The 14,146-nt window shown below is 37.5% G+C and overlaps 1 protein-coding gene across 3 annotated transcripts in view; it reads left to right on the top strand.

Annotated features, from left to right (window-relative positions):
• Positions 1 to 14,146, top strand: part of LOC115231275 (LETM1 domain-containing protein 1) — a 234,296-nt gene that overhangs the window by 11,048 nt on the left and 209,102 nt on the right. For all 3 annotated transcript variants that reach the window (XM_036498476.1, XM_029801339.2, XM_036498474.1), the window contains exons 2-8: positions 625 to 779; positions 1,593 to 1,705; positions 3,697 to 3,779; positions 5,461 to 5,650; positions 6,587 to 6,688; positions 9,942 to 10,076; positions 11,127 to 11,223. In XM_036498476.1, the coding sequence (XP_036354369.1) occupies positions 625 to 779; positions 1,593 to 1,705; positions 3,697 to 3,779; positions 5,461 to 5,650; positions 6,587 to 6,688; positions 9,942 to 10,076; positions 11,127 to 11,223 (875 nt within the window). The remainder of the gene's footprint in view (positions 1 to 624; positions 780 to 1,592; positions 1,706 to 3,696; positions 3,780 to 5,460; positions 5,651 to 6,586; positions 6,689 to 9,941; positions 10,077 to 11,126; positions 11,224 to 14,146) is intronic.

Raw genomic sequence — 14,146 nt, 5'->3', positions numbered from 1 at the left:
CTGCTATGTGAAGCTGGTGCAGGAAACAGCCATGAACTCACATTATTTATCAGGTCTTCGCAGTCACAGCATATCTCCAGTGGTCCCGGTCTTTTGTCATTGCCTCTGAGAGGCCCAGCATTCAAAGGTCATGCTTGATCACCTCATCCCATGTCTTCCTGGGTCTACCTCTACTCTGGATTCCTTCAACTGTTTGGGAGTGGCACTTCTTCACACATCTCTCCTCATCCACCGTAGTACATGACCATACCAGCGCAAATGTCTCTCTTGCATGCCACATCTGATGCTTCTTATGTCCAGCATTTCTCTCACTGCTTAACAATTGGTATTAGTGAGTTCATGTCACTGTAACTTAGCAGTTCATAAAAAAAACTCAGACAGAATAAGTACCAGGCTTAAAAAATATAAATTAGTACAAGGGTTGATTCATTTGACTAAAACTTCTTCAAGTCAGGGCTTCAGCATGACTAAAAAAAACAAAAAAACAAAACAAACTAAAAGATACTTCAATCTTATTTGGTTTACTTTCACGCAAACAAAGATATTTAATCATGAAAAGGAACAATAACAGTGTTATAACAAAACAGTATTTAAAATCTTTTAAAAATCTATTTTATTTGTCAGGTATCATCAGCCTCATCCTCCAGACACAGTCAGTCCTCCTGGAAAACTGAAGCGTTATCTTGTTGATAATTGTGTACGTTTTGCAGAATCATATGAAAGATTCTTAGAAAAACGATATCCAAAAGTGTTTGAAGTCTACCGGATGTTTAAAGTTGGTAAGCCTTTTAAGTTCCTACTTCCTCTCTGAGTTAGAAACATATTACTACTTGACCATTGGTCATTAACATTGTCACCAATATTGATTTAAAATTTTGGCACAAGAACAGCAATTTTAGGGGAGGTGGGCAAGTCGATTACATCGACCCCCAGTGCACAACGGGTACTGTTTTTATGGACCCCCAAAAGGATGTGAGGCAAAGTCAATCTCCACAGAATTTGAACTCAGATTGTAAAGACAGGCAAAATGCTTCTTAGCATTTTGCCTAGCATACTCTGTCAAACTGTCAAACTCTGTCAAAATGATTCTGCCAGCTTGCCACCTTAATAGTGTCACCAATGCTATTTTGGATCCAATGAGCTACAGAGCTGTGTCTGGTCTCAGTGTCAACTTTGGCATCATTTCTACACCTGGGTGCTCTTCTTGATGCCAACTATATTACAGTGTGTATTGGATGTTTTTTTCATGATTTTTGGCTCTAGTGAGATTGCAAAGTAACTTGCAACAGAGAGGAAAAGGCTGCCCCTCCACTCCACTCAGCTGAGTGGAACTTTTTCCCTCACTAGTGCTAATGTCACATAAAAGACAAAAACAACTTTATTTTGTTGATGTAAATAATTTTTATTCATCTTCTGCTCCCCCCGCAATATACTACTTTTTTTATTATTTAATCCCCTATTATTCACCCATACACCACAGTGTGTGTTTTTGGTGGAATTCTTTGTAACTTGTGATTTTTCTTCAAGTAAATTATAACTGTTTCTTCTATCCCAGTAAAAATAAATTAACTCACATGGCTTTACTTTTTCAGGTATCCGCGATTTTATTGCTGACACCAGAATGTATTATAATGTCACTACGGAGTTGTGGACAGGTAAAAGTCTAAACTGTTTTTCACGCAAGGAACTTGAAATTTATAAACAAGTGAGTATATAAGTCACAAACAATTTAATCATCTTTTTGTCTTGTTATAAACAAGAATATCAATGTTGACGTTTGTAAAGATCAAATAAATTGAATATATAGGTGCAGGAGTGGCAGTGTGGTAAGTAGGTTGCTTACCAACCACATGGTTCCGGGTTCAGTCCCACTGCGTTGCACCTTGAGCAAGTGTCTTCTACTATAGCCTCGGGCCGACCAAAGCCCCGTGAGTGAATTTGGTAGATAGAAACTGAAAGAAGCCCATCGTATATATGTGTGTATGTATATATATATATATATATATATATATATATATGTGTCTGTATCTGTGTGTATATGTTTGTGTGTCTGTGTTTGTCCCCCCAACATCACTTGACAACCGATGCTGGTATGTTTATGTCCCCGTAACTTAGTGGTTCGGCAAAAGAGACTGATAGAATAAGTACTAGGCTAACAAAGAATAAGTCCTGAGGTCGATTTGCTCGACTAAATGCAGTGCTCTAGCTTGGCTGCAGTCTAATGACTGAAACAAGTAAAAGAGTACAGAGTAAAAGAGATACAATCTTGTTTTTGACTTTTAGTTACAGCCACATCACATATATTGTAAATACCCACAAAAAAGATGGAGGTGTCACAGTTACAGTTCTCTTCTATAAATCTATAACTTTGTGCTTTTGTAAAGAATTAATGCTGTCTGGTTAATGAAGAGGGGCTGGCACATAAACATCATTATTGTCATTCTTTTATGCTTGTTGTTCATCAAGATTCAGAACAGTTCTTTTTCAGAGTTGCTGTCTTCCTTGATAAGTTGGGGGAACCATGTCTCACCCATATGTTCTATTTTGAGCTTGGTATCTGCAGCTGGATACCCTTCATGAACTTTACTATGTCACAGAGTATATTGGGTTAATTTTATTGTAATATCAGCATTTAAAAGGTTATCATGTTCATTACAGGACTAAAAACATCCACTTGACCTTAGACTGTCTCTCACTGACCACTTAACAGAGGTACATCTTGTTGTATTGCCAGTACTAGTGAAGTTGTCTTATAACCCATAAAGTGAAAGAAGCCTCAATACTCTATGTTGTTTCCATTCATTCTGAGTAATCTGCCCAGCTTGATCAATTGTTTGTAGTTTTATCATCCATTTTCAATGTTTCTTGAATTTGAATTACTCTGCATAGTCATTCCTTCATCATTATGAACCTGTCACCACTTTGTAACACACTCGATCTCAAATCCTGTCTTTTCATCCCTTACCTGTAACCCATATCTACTGTCCAGTCTACAACTTAACTCTGAAAGGTGTAGTGACTATATATATACAGAATCCACTTTCCCAACCTGTCATCTCTTTCATCTGGTTATCAGCTATAAAGATTTCTAGTTACTCTGGCTCGAAAATATCCTTCCCTTGCTCCTGTACATTCTTTTACTGCCTCTACCGTTCTCCAAACACCTCTAATGAACACCCTGCATTGAGGAAATCTCACTCAATTCACTCCTGTTGAAAGTCATTGTTCTTTGTGATTTCAATGTCAACAACTTTTCTCAACTCTCACATTTTTCCAATACAATAGCCAAATCTTTTAAAATTCTGAACTTCTACAGTAATTAGTTTTGATACCAGCTCATATCCATCATCAACACAAAAACTTCCCTAACACTTTTGAGGGCCTTCTCACCTCCAGACCCAACCTTTATCAAACTACCACCATCTCTACACCAATTGGATTGGCCAAGCACTGTTACAGTGCTATGGTGGATAATCACAGTTATCCACTAGCCTTACTGCTTTTTAAGTCAATTAACTGTTCAGGGTTTGCCAGTTCCTCACAAATTATCCCTGGTAGCAAAAAAGAATTAACTTTTGACCCATATTTCACTAAATGTTATTGTATAGACTGTCATTTCAGTAGCAGTTGCTGTTGTTGTTGTATCTCCTTAAAGTTTCTAATGTTTCATGATTTTATAAATTTGTTTATCTTCAGTATCCAAAAGATGTATGGAAGGTGTCTCCGACTTTGATAATCTCAGCTTTGCCCTTTGCTAACTATGTTGTATTTCCTATCGCGTAAGTGTTACTCAATAATTGTTTTATTCTGATTTTAAAAACTTAAAACAATCAATATGACCATTATAAAAGTGGGATTGTTCCAAAGTTTAGATTGATTTACATTTTATTGCTTTAAGTTCACATTATAAAAGCAAATCAAATCTAAATTGTAATCTAAACTTAGATTCTTCTGAGCAACTGTAGATGGTTCTGAAACATGGACACTGATAAAAGCCTTACAAAACTGATTGTCAGGGAGAAAACAGAACACTAATGGCAGTCTATCTCTAATAAAAGCAACATTATGTCAACAAAAATTAAGCTTTATTAGTCACTGTTGAAGTAGGAAAGATGAGGTAGTATGTCAGTTATTGTTATGAAAGGCTGGTTAGTCTACATTACTTTGTAAGAAGCATAGGTTTGGTTTCCTAGTTTCTCTGGTGTGTATATTCCTTCTTGGATGGGATGCTAGTCTGTGGCAGGATTACTCATTTCTGTGAGCTGTGTGGACTGGAGCGGCATGAAATGAAATGTGTTGCTCAAGGACACAACACATCGCCTGGTCCAGGAATTGAAACCATAGTCTTACAATTGTTAGTCCGACACACTAATCACTCAGCCATGCACCTCCACACTGTGAAAGACTACTCATAGAATAATAATCCAGAGGAAGATCTCACTAAGCATACATCGATCAACTGATACTAGGCAATGCAATACTTAGTTTGTGGGCTGGTACTATATTTTATTGACTTTAAAAAGGTGAAAGGCAGAGTTGACCATGGTAGGATTTGAACTCAGAATGTTAAACGCCAGAAAATGTACTGCAAAGTGTTATTTACTTTTAGAAATATTTTAAAGATTCTGTCAGCTCTTCTTTAGAGTGAATTCTTTTTATTAAGATTTGAAATGGTAAACTATATGATATTCAGTGAAAATCAAGATCAAGCGAGCTTTTGCCCTTTTGCTCGACATGTGGTTTCCGTCCACACTGAGCTCGCCTTGGGACACCTGCGTTACCATTTGACAGACGTATTTCTTAAAATTGTAGTTTGACAGAGTATTTCTAGTTGCTCTAGGAATGATTTACCATATTGTATAAAAACTATGTACATGTCAATAGTTTACTTAATCTTCATATTGTTGTCATTTGTGTCAAACATAATTAGAATGGACACCGTTAGAAGAGATCAAAAAGCTTTTAATCAACTGAAATTTGAAATTATATAATTTGCTCACTTGTCAAGGCTAAATCTTTTCTGTTTATTTGTCGCAACTATGTCTTTTTAATGTATATGTTACATTCTTTCAATAACAAATATTTTTACTTCTACACACATGCACAGACATATCATCACCATCATCATCATCATCATCATGAGGTAATGTCCCTTTTTCCATGCTGGCATGAGATGGAAGATTCAAAATAAACTGATGAGCCAGAGGGCTACACCAAATTCCAAACTCTGCTTTGGCATGGTTTCTGCAGCTGGAAGCCTTTCCTAATGCCAACCACTTCATAGAGTGTACTGAGTGCTTTTCCCATGGTACCAGCACTGGTGAGGTCACCAAGTACCCACAAAGCAAGACCTCCTCTACTGAATGGGGTCTAATATGGAGGGATTGAAAATATGATGATGTTGATGATGATTTACACACAGACACATATATATTTCAATATATTTTTTTCTTTGATTAGGTACATGTACCCTAAATGGTTCCTTTCACCTCATTTTTGGTCAGACAAACATAAAGAAATGATATGGGGTGAGATACTTGCTAAGCGAATGAATCATTGTTCACCTGTTATTTATTACCTGGGATCACAATGTCGGCATATGGACGAAGAAAACCCACTCAAAGAGAAGCTACAATTAGCTATTAGCAAAGTAAGAATTAATCTCAAATCTAACTTCTGTATTAAATGTTCAAAAATCAGCAGAGAACTCTTCTCCTTCCTGTATATTTCTTCAAAAACCTTTAAATTCTTAAGTTTCCATTCAGCCAAACCAGTTATTATCTTTCATTTTACCTGTTTGGTTTAAGATATTCCTTTAGATTATGGGCAATGACCTTCCATTTTGAATACAAAATACAAGTATAAACATTAATGTTAATGTATCTTATTAGCATTACATGTAACAGATAAAAGTTCTTTATTTAAGAGATGAGAACATTATTTACATTTGACAGATATTTGTCCTCATCTTGTTTGTTGTTAACACAACGTTTCGGCTGATACACCCTCCAGCCTTCATCAGGTGTCTTGGGGAAATTTCGAACTTGGGTTCTCATTCCTAAGGTATTTTTCGATGTTATTATTATTATTACTCAGAATTCGATTTGTTTCCAGGCAGTGACCTGAATAATAATAATAATAGTAGTAGTAGTACTACTACTACTACTAATAATAATAATAACAATAACAATAATAATAATAATAATAATAATAATAATAATAATAATAACATTGAAAAATATCTTAGGAATGAGAACCCAGGTTCGAAATTTCCCCAAGACACCTGATGAAGGCTGGAGGGTATATCAGCCAAAACGTTGTGTTAACAACAAACAAGATGAGGACAACTGTTGACTTCAGCCACATTAAACATATACAAAATCAGTTATCAACTGGAATAACTAAATTTCCAATTTTGCTGATGTGTTTAGTGTTGTAGTTACCTGTCTAAATTTATTAGTCATTACAGCTAATAAACATTTACTATTGTAATATGTTTTCAATAATGAATATAATCATTATTTAGATGAGTAATTAAAAAAGTCCAGTATATTTGTGTTATTATTTGTCCTCTTTTCCTTTACAGCTGAAACAAACACATCAACTTACTGTAGATGAAATCTTAACCTTAAAACCACTTTTCGAAGATTACCCATGTCACATAAACAAAATTTCCATTGCTTATTTAGTAAGTACTTTTTTTTTTTAAGTATTGCAATTTATTTTGGGAAATTTGAATTTTTTTCACATTTCCTTTGTTGCCATAATTTCTTGTCAGTCAAATTTTGGGAAAATAAAAAGGAAAATTCATTTTCAAAATAGTTGGGTATTATTGTGTGCATCATAAAAATGATAAACACATCACTTTCTGATAATCTGATTATATTCAGAAAGTGTCATTTCGCTTAGGTGCACTAATTTCCACTATCCATTCGTTCTTACTCCTTTTATTTCATACTCAAGCACAAAATTTAATATTCAGCAAGTTATAGTTAAAATTTTCAAGGGAGGTTACTCTATTACAGAGTATCGCTTCTTGCACAAGAAGACTTTTGCATTGCAAGTTTGAAATCGTGATGTCCAGAAAGATATATATATATATCATCATCATTTAACGTCCGTTGTCCATGCTGGCATGAGTTGGACAGTTCGACAAGCTGGCACACTGGAAGGCTGCACCAGACTCTAGTCTGATTTGGCATAGTTTTCTATGGCTGGATGCCCTTCCTAATATCAACCACTCTGGGGGTGTAATGAGTGCATTTACGTTCCACCAGCACGGGTGCCATTTGTGTGACACTGGGGTGCTTTTATGTGCCACCAGCATGGGTGCCAATTGCGTGACATCGGTATCTTCCATGACTGCAATTGTGCTCAGCTTGATGGGTCTTCTCAAGCATGACATAATGCCAAAGGTCTTGGTCATTTCCTCTATGAGACCCAACACTGGAAAGGAACTCATCCACTTTGCCTCCATGTGGCCCAACGCTTGTAAAGAACTCAACCACTTTGCCTCTATAAGGCCCAACACTCCAAAGGTGTTCTTTACATGCCACCAGCACAAGTGCACTTGGCTTGAGGGGTCCTCTCAAGTGCAGCACATCGCCAAAGGTCTTGGCCACTAGTCATTGCCTTTGTGAAGTTCAGTTTGAAGATCATGCTTCACCACCGAGTTCCATATATATATATATATATATATATAATATATATATATATATATGTATATATATGGTGTAGGAGTGGCTGTGTGGTAAGTAGCTTGCTTATGAACCACATAGTTCCGGGTTCAGTCCCATTGCGTGGCACCTTGGGTAAGTGTCTTCTACTACAGCCTCGGGCCAACCAAAGCCTTGAGAGTGGATTTAGTAGACGGAAACTGAAAGAAGCCCGTCGTATATATGTATATATATATATAGTTAATCCAAACATGAAAACACAAAGAGAAAACACAATAACGCAAGGACATGGAACAAATATAGTATTATTGGACGCTCAGGAAGGAAGGGACGAAGGAGGGTTTAACGTTTCGAGTGGAGCTCTTTGTCGGAAACATAGGAAAAGAAAAGATCCAGAGAAGGGAAGACAGAGGAAAAAAAAATCGCCAATGGTACACACGTGGTCACATGTGTGTGTATATGTTTGTGTGTCTGTGTTTGTCCCCCAACATCGCTTGACAACCAATGCTGGTGTGTTTACGTTCCCATAACTTAGCAGTTCAGCCTAAAAGATTGATAGAATAAGTACTAGGCTTACAAAGAATAAGTCCTGGGGTCGATTTGCTCGACTAAAGGCAGTGCTCCAGCATGGCCACAGTCAAATGACTGAAACAAGTAAAAGAGTATAACATTTGGGCATTGGTGCCTCATAAAATGTACTGGTGCTGGTTTCACAAGAGAAGTACCTAGTACACTCTGTAAAATAGTTGGCATTAGGAAAGGCATCCAGGGAAACTATGCTAAAACAGACAGTGGAACCTGACCAGCTCCTGTCAAGCCATTCAACCCATGCCAACCTGGAAACCACATTAAATTATGACAATGGTGGGTGTATGTTTGCGTTTTCTTGTCTAGGCATTGTGCGCTTGTTGTAAATGAGTACAAATCATTTTCAATATCCTACAAAAGCATCTCTGGCCTTAGGATAATATTACCTTGCTTGGAAACAGGTAAGGGTTGGTGGCAGGGAGAGCATTTGGCCATAGAGAAATTTGCCTCAGTAAACTTTATCTGACCCATGCAAGCTTGGAAAAGTGAATGATCAAATGGTAATTATGATGGTTCATGTCAGATGTGGTGGCCATGGTACAATGATACTTTTCCTGTTACTACAGACGCAGTTTATTATTCTTTTACTTGTTTCAGCCATTTGACTGCAGCCATGCTGGAGCACCGCTTTTAGTTAAGCAAACTGACCCCAGGACTTATTCTTTGTAAGCCTAGTACTTATTCTATTGGTCTCTTTTGCCGAACCACTAAGTTACAAGGATGTAAACACACCAGCATCGGTTGTCAGGCAATGTTGGTGGGACAAACACAGACCCACAAACACACACACACACATATATACAATGGGCTTCTTTCAGTTTCCATCTATCAAATCCACTCAGAAGGCTTTGGTTGGCCTGAGGCTATAGAAGAAGATACTTGCCCAAGGTGCCATGCAATGGAACTGAACCCAAAACCATGTGGTTGGTAAGCAAACTTCTTACCAAACAGCCGTACCTACACCTACATTATAAGTGCATATCATTTTCTCAATTCAAGCCCAATGAGATCAATGAGTTACTGGATGATATGTGCAATGATGTGCACAGCTAGAATGTCGAAATTTATTTTCAGGTTTTCATAAAAGGTGAATGCATTGTGATTGTAAATGTGGAAGTTATACCTCATCATCATCATCATCATTGTTTAACATCCGTTTTCCATGCTAGCATGGGTTGGATGGTTCGACTGGGGTTTGGAAAACCAGGAGGCTGCACCAGACTCCAATCTGATCTGGCAGTGTTTCTACAGCTGGATGCCCTTCCTAACGCCAACCCACTCCGTGAGTGTAGTGGGTGCTTTTTACGTGCCACTGGCACAGGGGCCAGAGGAGGCTGGTAACTGCCACAATCGGTTGGTGCTCATTACATGCCACCAGCATGGAAGCCAGCCAAAGCAGTGCTGGCATCAGCCACGTTTGGATGGTGCTTTTTACATGCCACCGGCATGGGTATCACAACTACAACTTCCATATGATAGTTCTAATGTGGTCTGAGCTAAAACTAATATGTTTTGACTTTTGAGAGTTATCTTTGGAACAAGAATTTACACTTAAGGTTAATCCACATTGTTTTGTTTTTTTTTGTTTTATTTATTTATTTATTTATTTTATTACCTTTAGCAGTTCAATTTCTTTCACCCTTCTGTTCTCACTTTAATGATTCTCTTACTTTCCAGAGACAACTAGCTATGTGCAATGGACTTTCGATGCGCCGGTCAAAACTTGTGGACGATACTCTTTTATTACATTATATAGACCTAGCTATGGGTCGAGAAGGTATTGAGAATCTTTCATCCCAAGATTTGGCCAAGGTTAGTACTAATTTATGTTAAACTGTCATTTCCACTCTTCCCCCTCTCTCTTCCCGTCTTCCTCCCCCTCTCCCCCTTGTCATCGTCATCATCCTCTTCACCACAGTTAAGTGCATCAGATTCATATACCATGATAGATTAGTAGGAAAGAATGTAAAGAGTCTAATTAATAAACTTTTAACTCATATTTTAAACCCAGCCTATTTTGCTTGAGTCAGCTATAAGCAGTGTAAGATACACAGAGCCTGCAATGAAGCTAGTGTCTGTCCAACTGCTTATTACAGCTACTGGATCTGTCATGTAGTGTCACTTTTCATAAGACAGTACACACTTTTTTCAGCCTATAAGACCTCATAGCGTTGTTATTAAAGCAGTATGAAAAATGATGTTGAACATTTCCATATATGACTTTAGAATCCATGCTGTTTAACCCTTTTGTTACCATATTTCTATTGAAATACACTGATTCAATTAAATTTTAGAATCATGAAGAATTTAGTAAAATAACTGTCATTATCAAAGTGATGTTTGGAACATTTATCATGAAATTTTGATTTAGACCACTAAAACCAGAAGATTTTTTATGAAATCAAGACAAATTCATGACAGATGGCATAAAAAGGGTTAAAAACCTTCTTACATTCAGCTATTGGAATCTGAAGCAATGTTTTTGCAGCTGCAGTTAGAAATTTCTATGGTAATATGATGAAAGCATTCTAGAATAATATTCATAAGTATCTCCAGTCACTTGGGCTTTTTAAACTGTATTGGACCATAGATTTCATTTTACTCCATGACAAAAATGTCATATGAGACTTGCTCACAATTAATTATATTGAGATGAAAATGTAATTCTTCCACAGCAAGTCTACCAATATAGACTATGCACAAAGCATTTCTTCTTTAGATCATCCTGCACATAGATTATATTCTAACATTGCTACAATACTTCATTGTTTTATTGTCAATATCTTCTTATCTTGTTAATTTTGATTAGCTCTTCTTACAATGTTATACTGAAGCTAACCTGATTTTGTCTTCTATTTCCAGGCATGCTATGATCGGTTTTTAAATCCAGTAGGTGTCCCTCATAAAGAACAATTAAGTCATCTTTGTCAATGGTTAGAAATCAGCAAAGAAGTTGACGGTAAGTCAACATATGATATTGTTGCTGTACTTGTTTCAAATGTATTATATGCTGTACTGTAATTGTTGATTTATGCTGTAGAATCTTTTTCAGAGACTGTGCATATATAATATTGTATTGCTGTGTATATAGTATAGCTAGCTATGTTATATATATAAATATATATATGTACACACACACATCATAACATATATTCACAAACATTTTGAGGGGCTGTCTGGTGCAGCTAATATTGAAATATAAAAATAAGGGAACTGTGTATCTATCAAAGTAATTGTATTTCTGCATATTACTTTATCTTGCTCCATTCTAAACAAAACTGTCTGACGAATGGGAATGTGAAACTCTGAGTAACAGTTTTTGTGATATTTTAATAAAGTGTATATATATCATCATCATCATCATCATCATCATCGTTTAACGTCTGTTCTCCATGCTAGCATGGGTTGGACGGTTCGACTGGGGATCTGGGAAGCCAGAACGCTGCACCAGGCTCCAGTCTTATCTGGCAATGTTTCTACAGCTGGATGCCCTTCCTAACGCCAACCACTCCGTGAGTGTAGTGGGTGCTTTTTACGTGCCACCTGCACTGGTGCCAGGCGAGGCTGGCATCGGCCACGGTCGGATTGGTGCATTTTACGTGCCACCTGCACGGAAGCCAGTCGAGGCGTCACTGGCTTCGGCCACGATTCGGATGGTGCTTTTTACGTGCCACCGGCACGGAAGCCAGTCGAGGCGGCGCTGGCATCGGCCACGATTCGGATAGTGCTTTTTACGTATCTTCAGTCCAGGGGTCCTGGATATATATAAATATCGCTGTATGGACCAAACTGTCAGATTTTATACTCTGCTGGACACAATACACTTCCTTGCATTGTTGTAACTTTCCAAATGATACCATCCTGCTTGTTAGGTGGTCAGGCTAACATTCCCAACAGAATGACAGTCCACTGCAGGGTTGTCCATTTACAGCTGAGTGGACTGGAACAACATAAAATGAAGTGTTTTGCTCAAGAACACAATGCATTGCCAATCTGGGAATTGAAATTATGAGCTTGAGATCATGAGTGCAACACCCTAATAACTTAGTCACATGTCTTTACAAAAAGCACCCACTACACTCTCGAAATGGTTGGCGTTAGGAAGGGCATCCAGCTGTAGGCTTGCCAGTCCTCAGTCAAACCATCCACCCCATGCCAGCATGGAAAGCGGATGTTAAACGATAATGATGATGACAATATACATATATATATGGTGTGGCTGTGTGGTAAGTAGCTTGTTTACCAACCACATGGTTCCGGGTTCAGTCCCACTGCGTGGCACCTTGGGCAAGTGTCTTCTACTATAGCCCCGGGCCGACCAATGCCTTGTGAGTGGATTTGGTAGACGGAAACTGAAAGAAGCCTGTCGTATATATGTATATGTATATATATGTATGTGTGTGTTTGTGTGTCTGTGTTTGTCCCTCTAGCATTGCTTGACAACCGATGCTGGTGTGTTTACGTCCCCGTCACTTAGCGGTTCGGCAAAAGAGACCGATAGAATAAGTACTGGGCTTACAAAAAGAATAATTCCCGGGGTCGAGTTGCTCGATTAAAGGCGGTGCTCCAGCATGGCCGCAGTCAAATGACTGAAACAAGTAAAAGAGAAAAAAAAAGAGAATATCTTGGTACTATGTGGTCTATGCAAGTATCATAATATTATATGGATTGCATAGATGTAACATGTACAATCTGTACTGTAGTATTGTACAGATATTGTGCTATTTTCTTCTATTTTTTTTCATGGTTTGGTCTGAAAGAAGTAGCTGTGTGATGGTCTGCAGACCCACTGAGTCTGGTGGGTGTAATGCAGTTAACATTTCTAATGAACCGCTTGCAAATTGACAACTTCAGGAAAATGATATATTGAAGGAAAGAATTTCAGTGGGGCAACATTCTTAGAAAGAAGGACTAGGAAAAGGCCTGGGAATTAGTCCAATATAAGTGACAAAATGAGGAGAGATTAATGGGTTGGAAGTGCCTGAGTAGAGGTGGCATAAACCAACCAGCTTCAAAGAGAGGCTAATTTAGTAGAGGCAGTGAAAGTAAAAAATGGTCAGAGGTTGTATTGCATTGCTGATCTGTTATTATATAGACCATACAGATATATCATAGTATGTTATATCATAACACTGTTATATGTAATTACTATACTGCATAAACAGAGAATCATTGTAGACATTTACCAAAGTAATGTTGTAAATATATAGATCAACAACCTACTCTGACAGTTTGGCCCACAGGTGTACTGTTTCCAAGCTCTGCTTTTTCTGTCACTACCACAAAGCCTCTTTCATTGGATTTAACTAGTTTCATGCTACCTCTACCCAGCTTTCCTGCATTTCCTTCCGCTTATGATATTGTTATAGAGAGGTGTATGAATATTCCATGATGTATGAATTGCAAACATATACAAGAGATATACCTTGTTATTGTTTTACATTGAAATATAGAAGGGAAGACTCTTTAGTCTGACCAGGACAAGGCAAATTCTCTATTGCTGGTGCCACAATAAAATGCGCCCGATACTCGATGTAGTTGACAATAGGAATGGCATCCAGCCATAGAAATCTTGGCAAAATGAAGTGTAGGAGTGTATACTGGAATTTTTTACAACATCATAGATTGCACAGAAATAAATATTAATATTAAATATCTAAATGGAACAGGCTTAATATTTGTCAGTTTGAAGATTAGAATGGATTGGGAAGGTGAATTAAGTTATCATCTCTAGATTCTATTGCACTTTGTTATAGAATGTATGTGTGTGTATTGGCAGTCATACTGTTATCAAATCTGTTGTAATTCATCTAACTATTTTGAAGAATCTTCATCATCTTGCCTTCACTTTTCCATGCTGGTAATTCCTCATTAGACACTGC

This window comes from Octopus sinensis, linkage group LG2 (assembly GCF_006345805.1).
Source record: "Octopus sinensis linkage group LG2, ASM634580v1, whole genome shotgun sequence".
NCBI lineage: Eukaryota > Metazoa > Mollusca > Cephalopoda > Octopoda > Octopodidae > Octopus > Octopus sinensis.
Note: the sequence above shows the minus strand (reverse complement) of the source record. Positions and strands in the feature narration are given on the sequence as shown.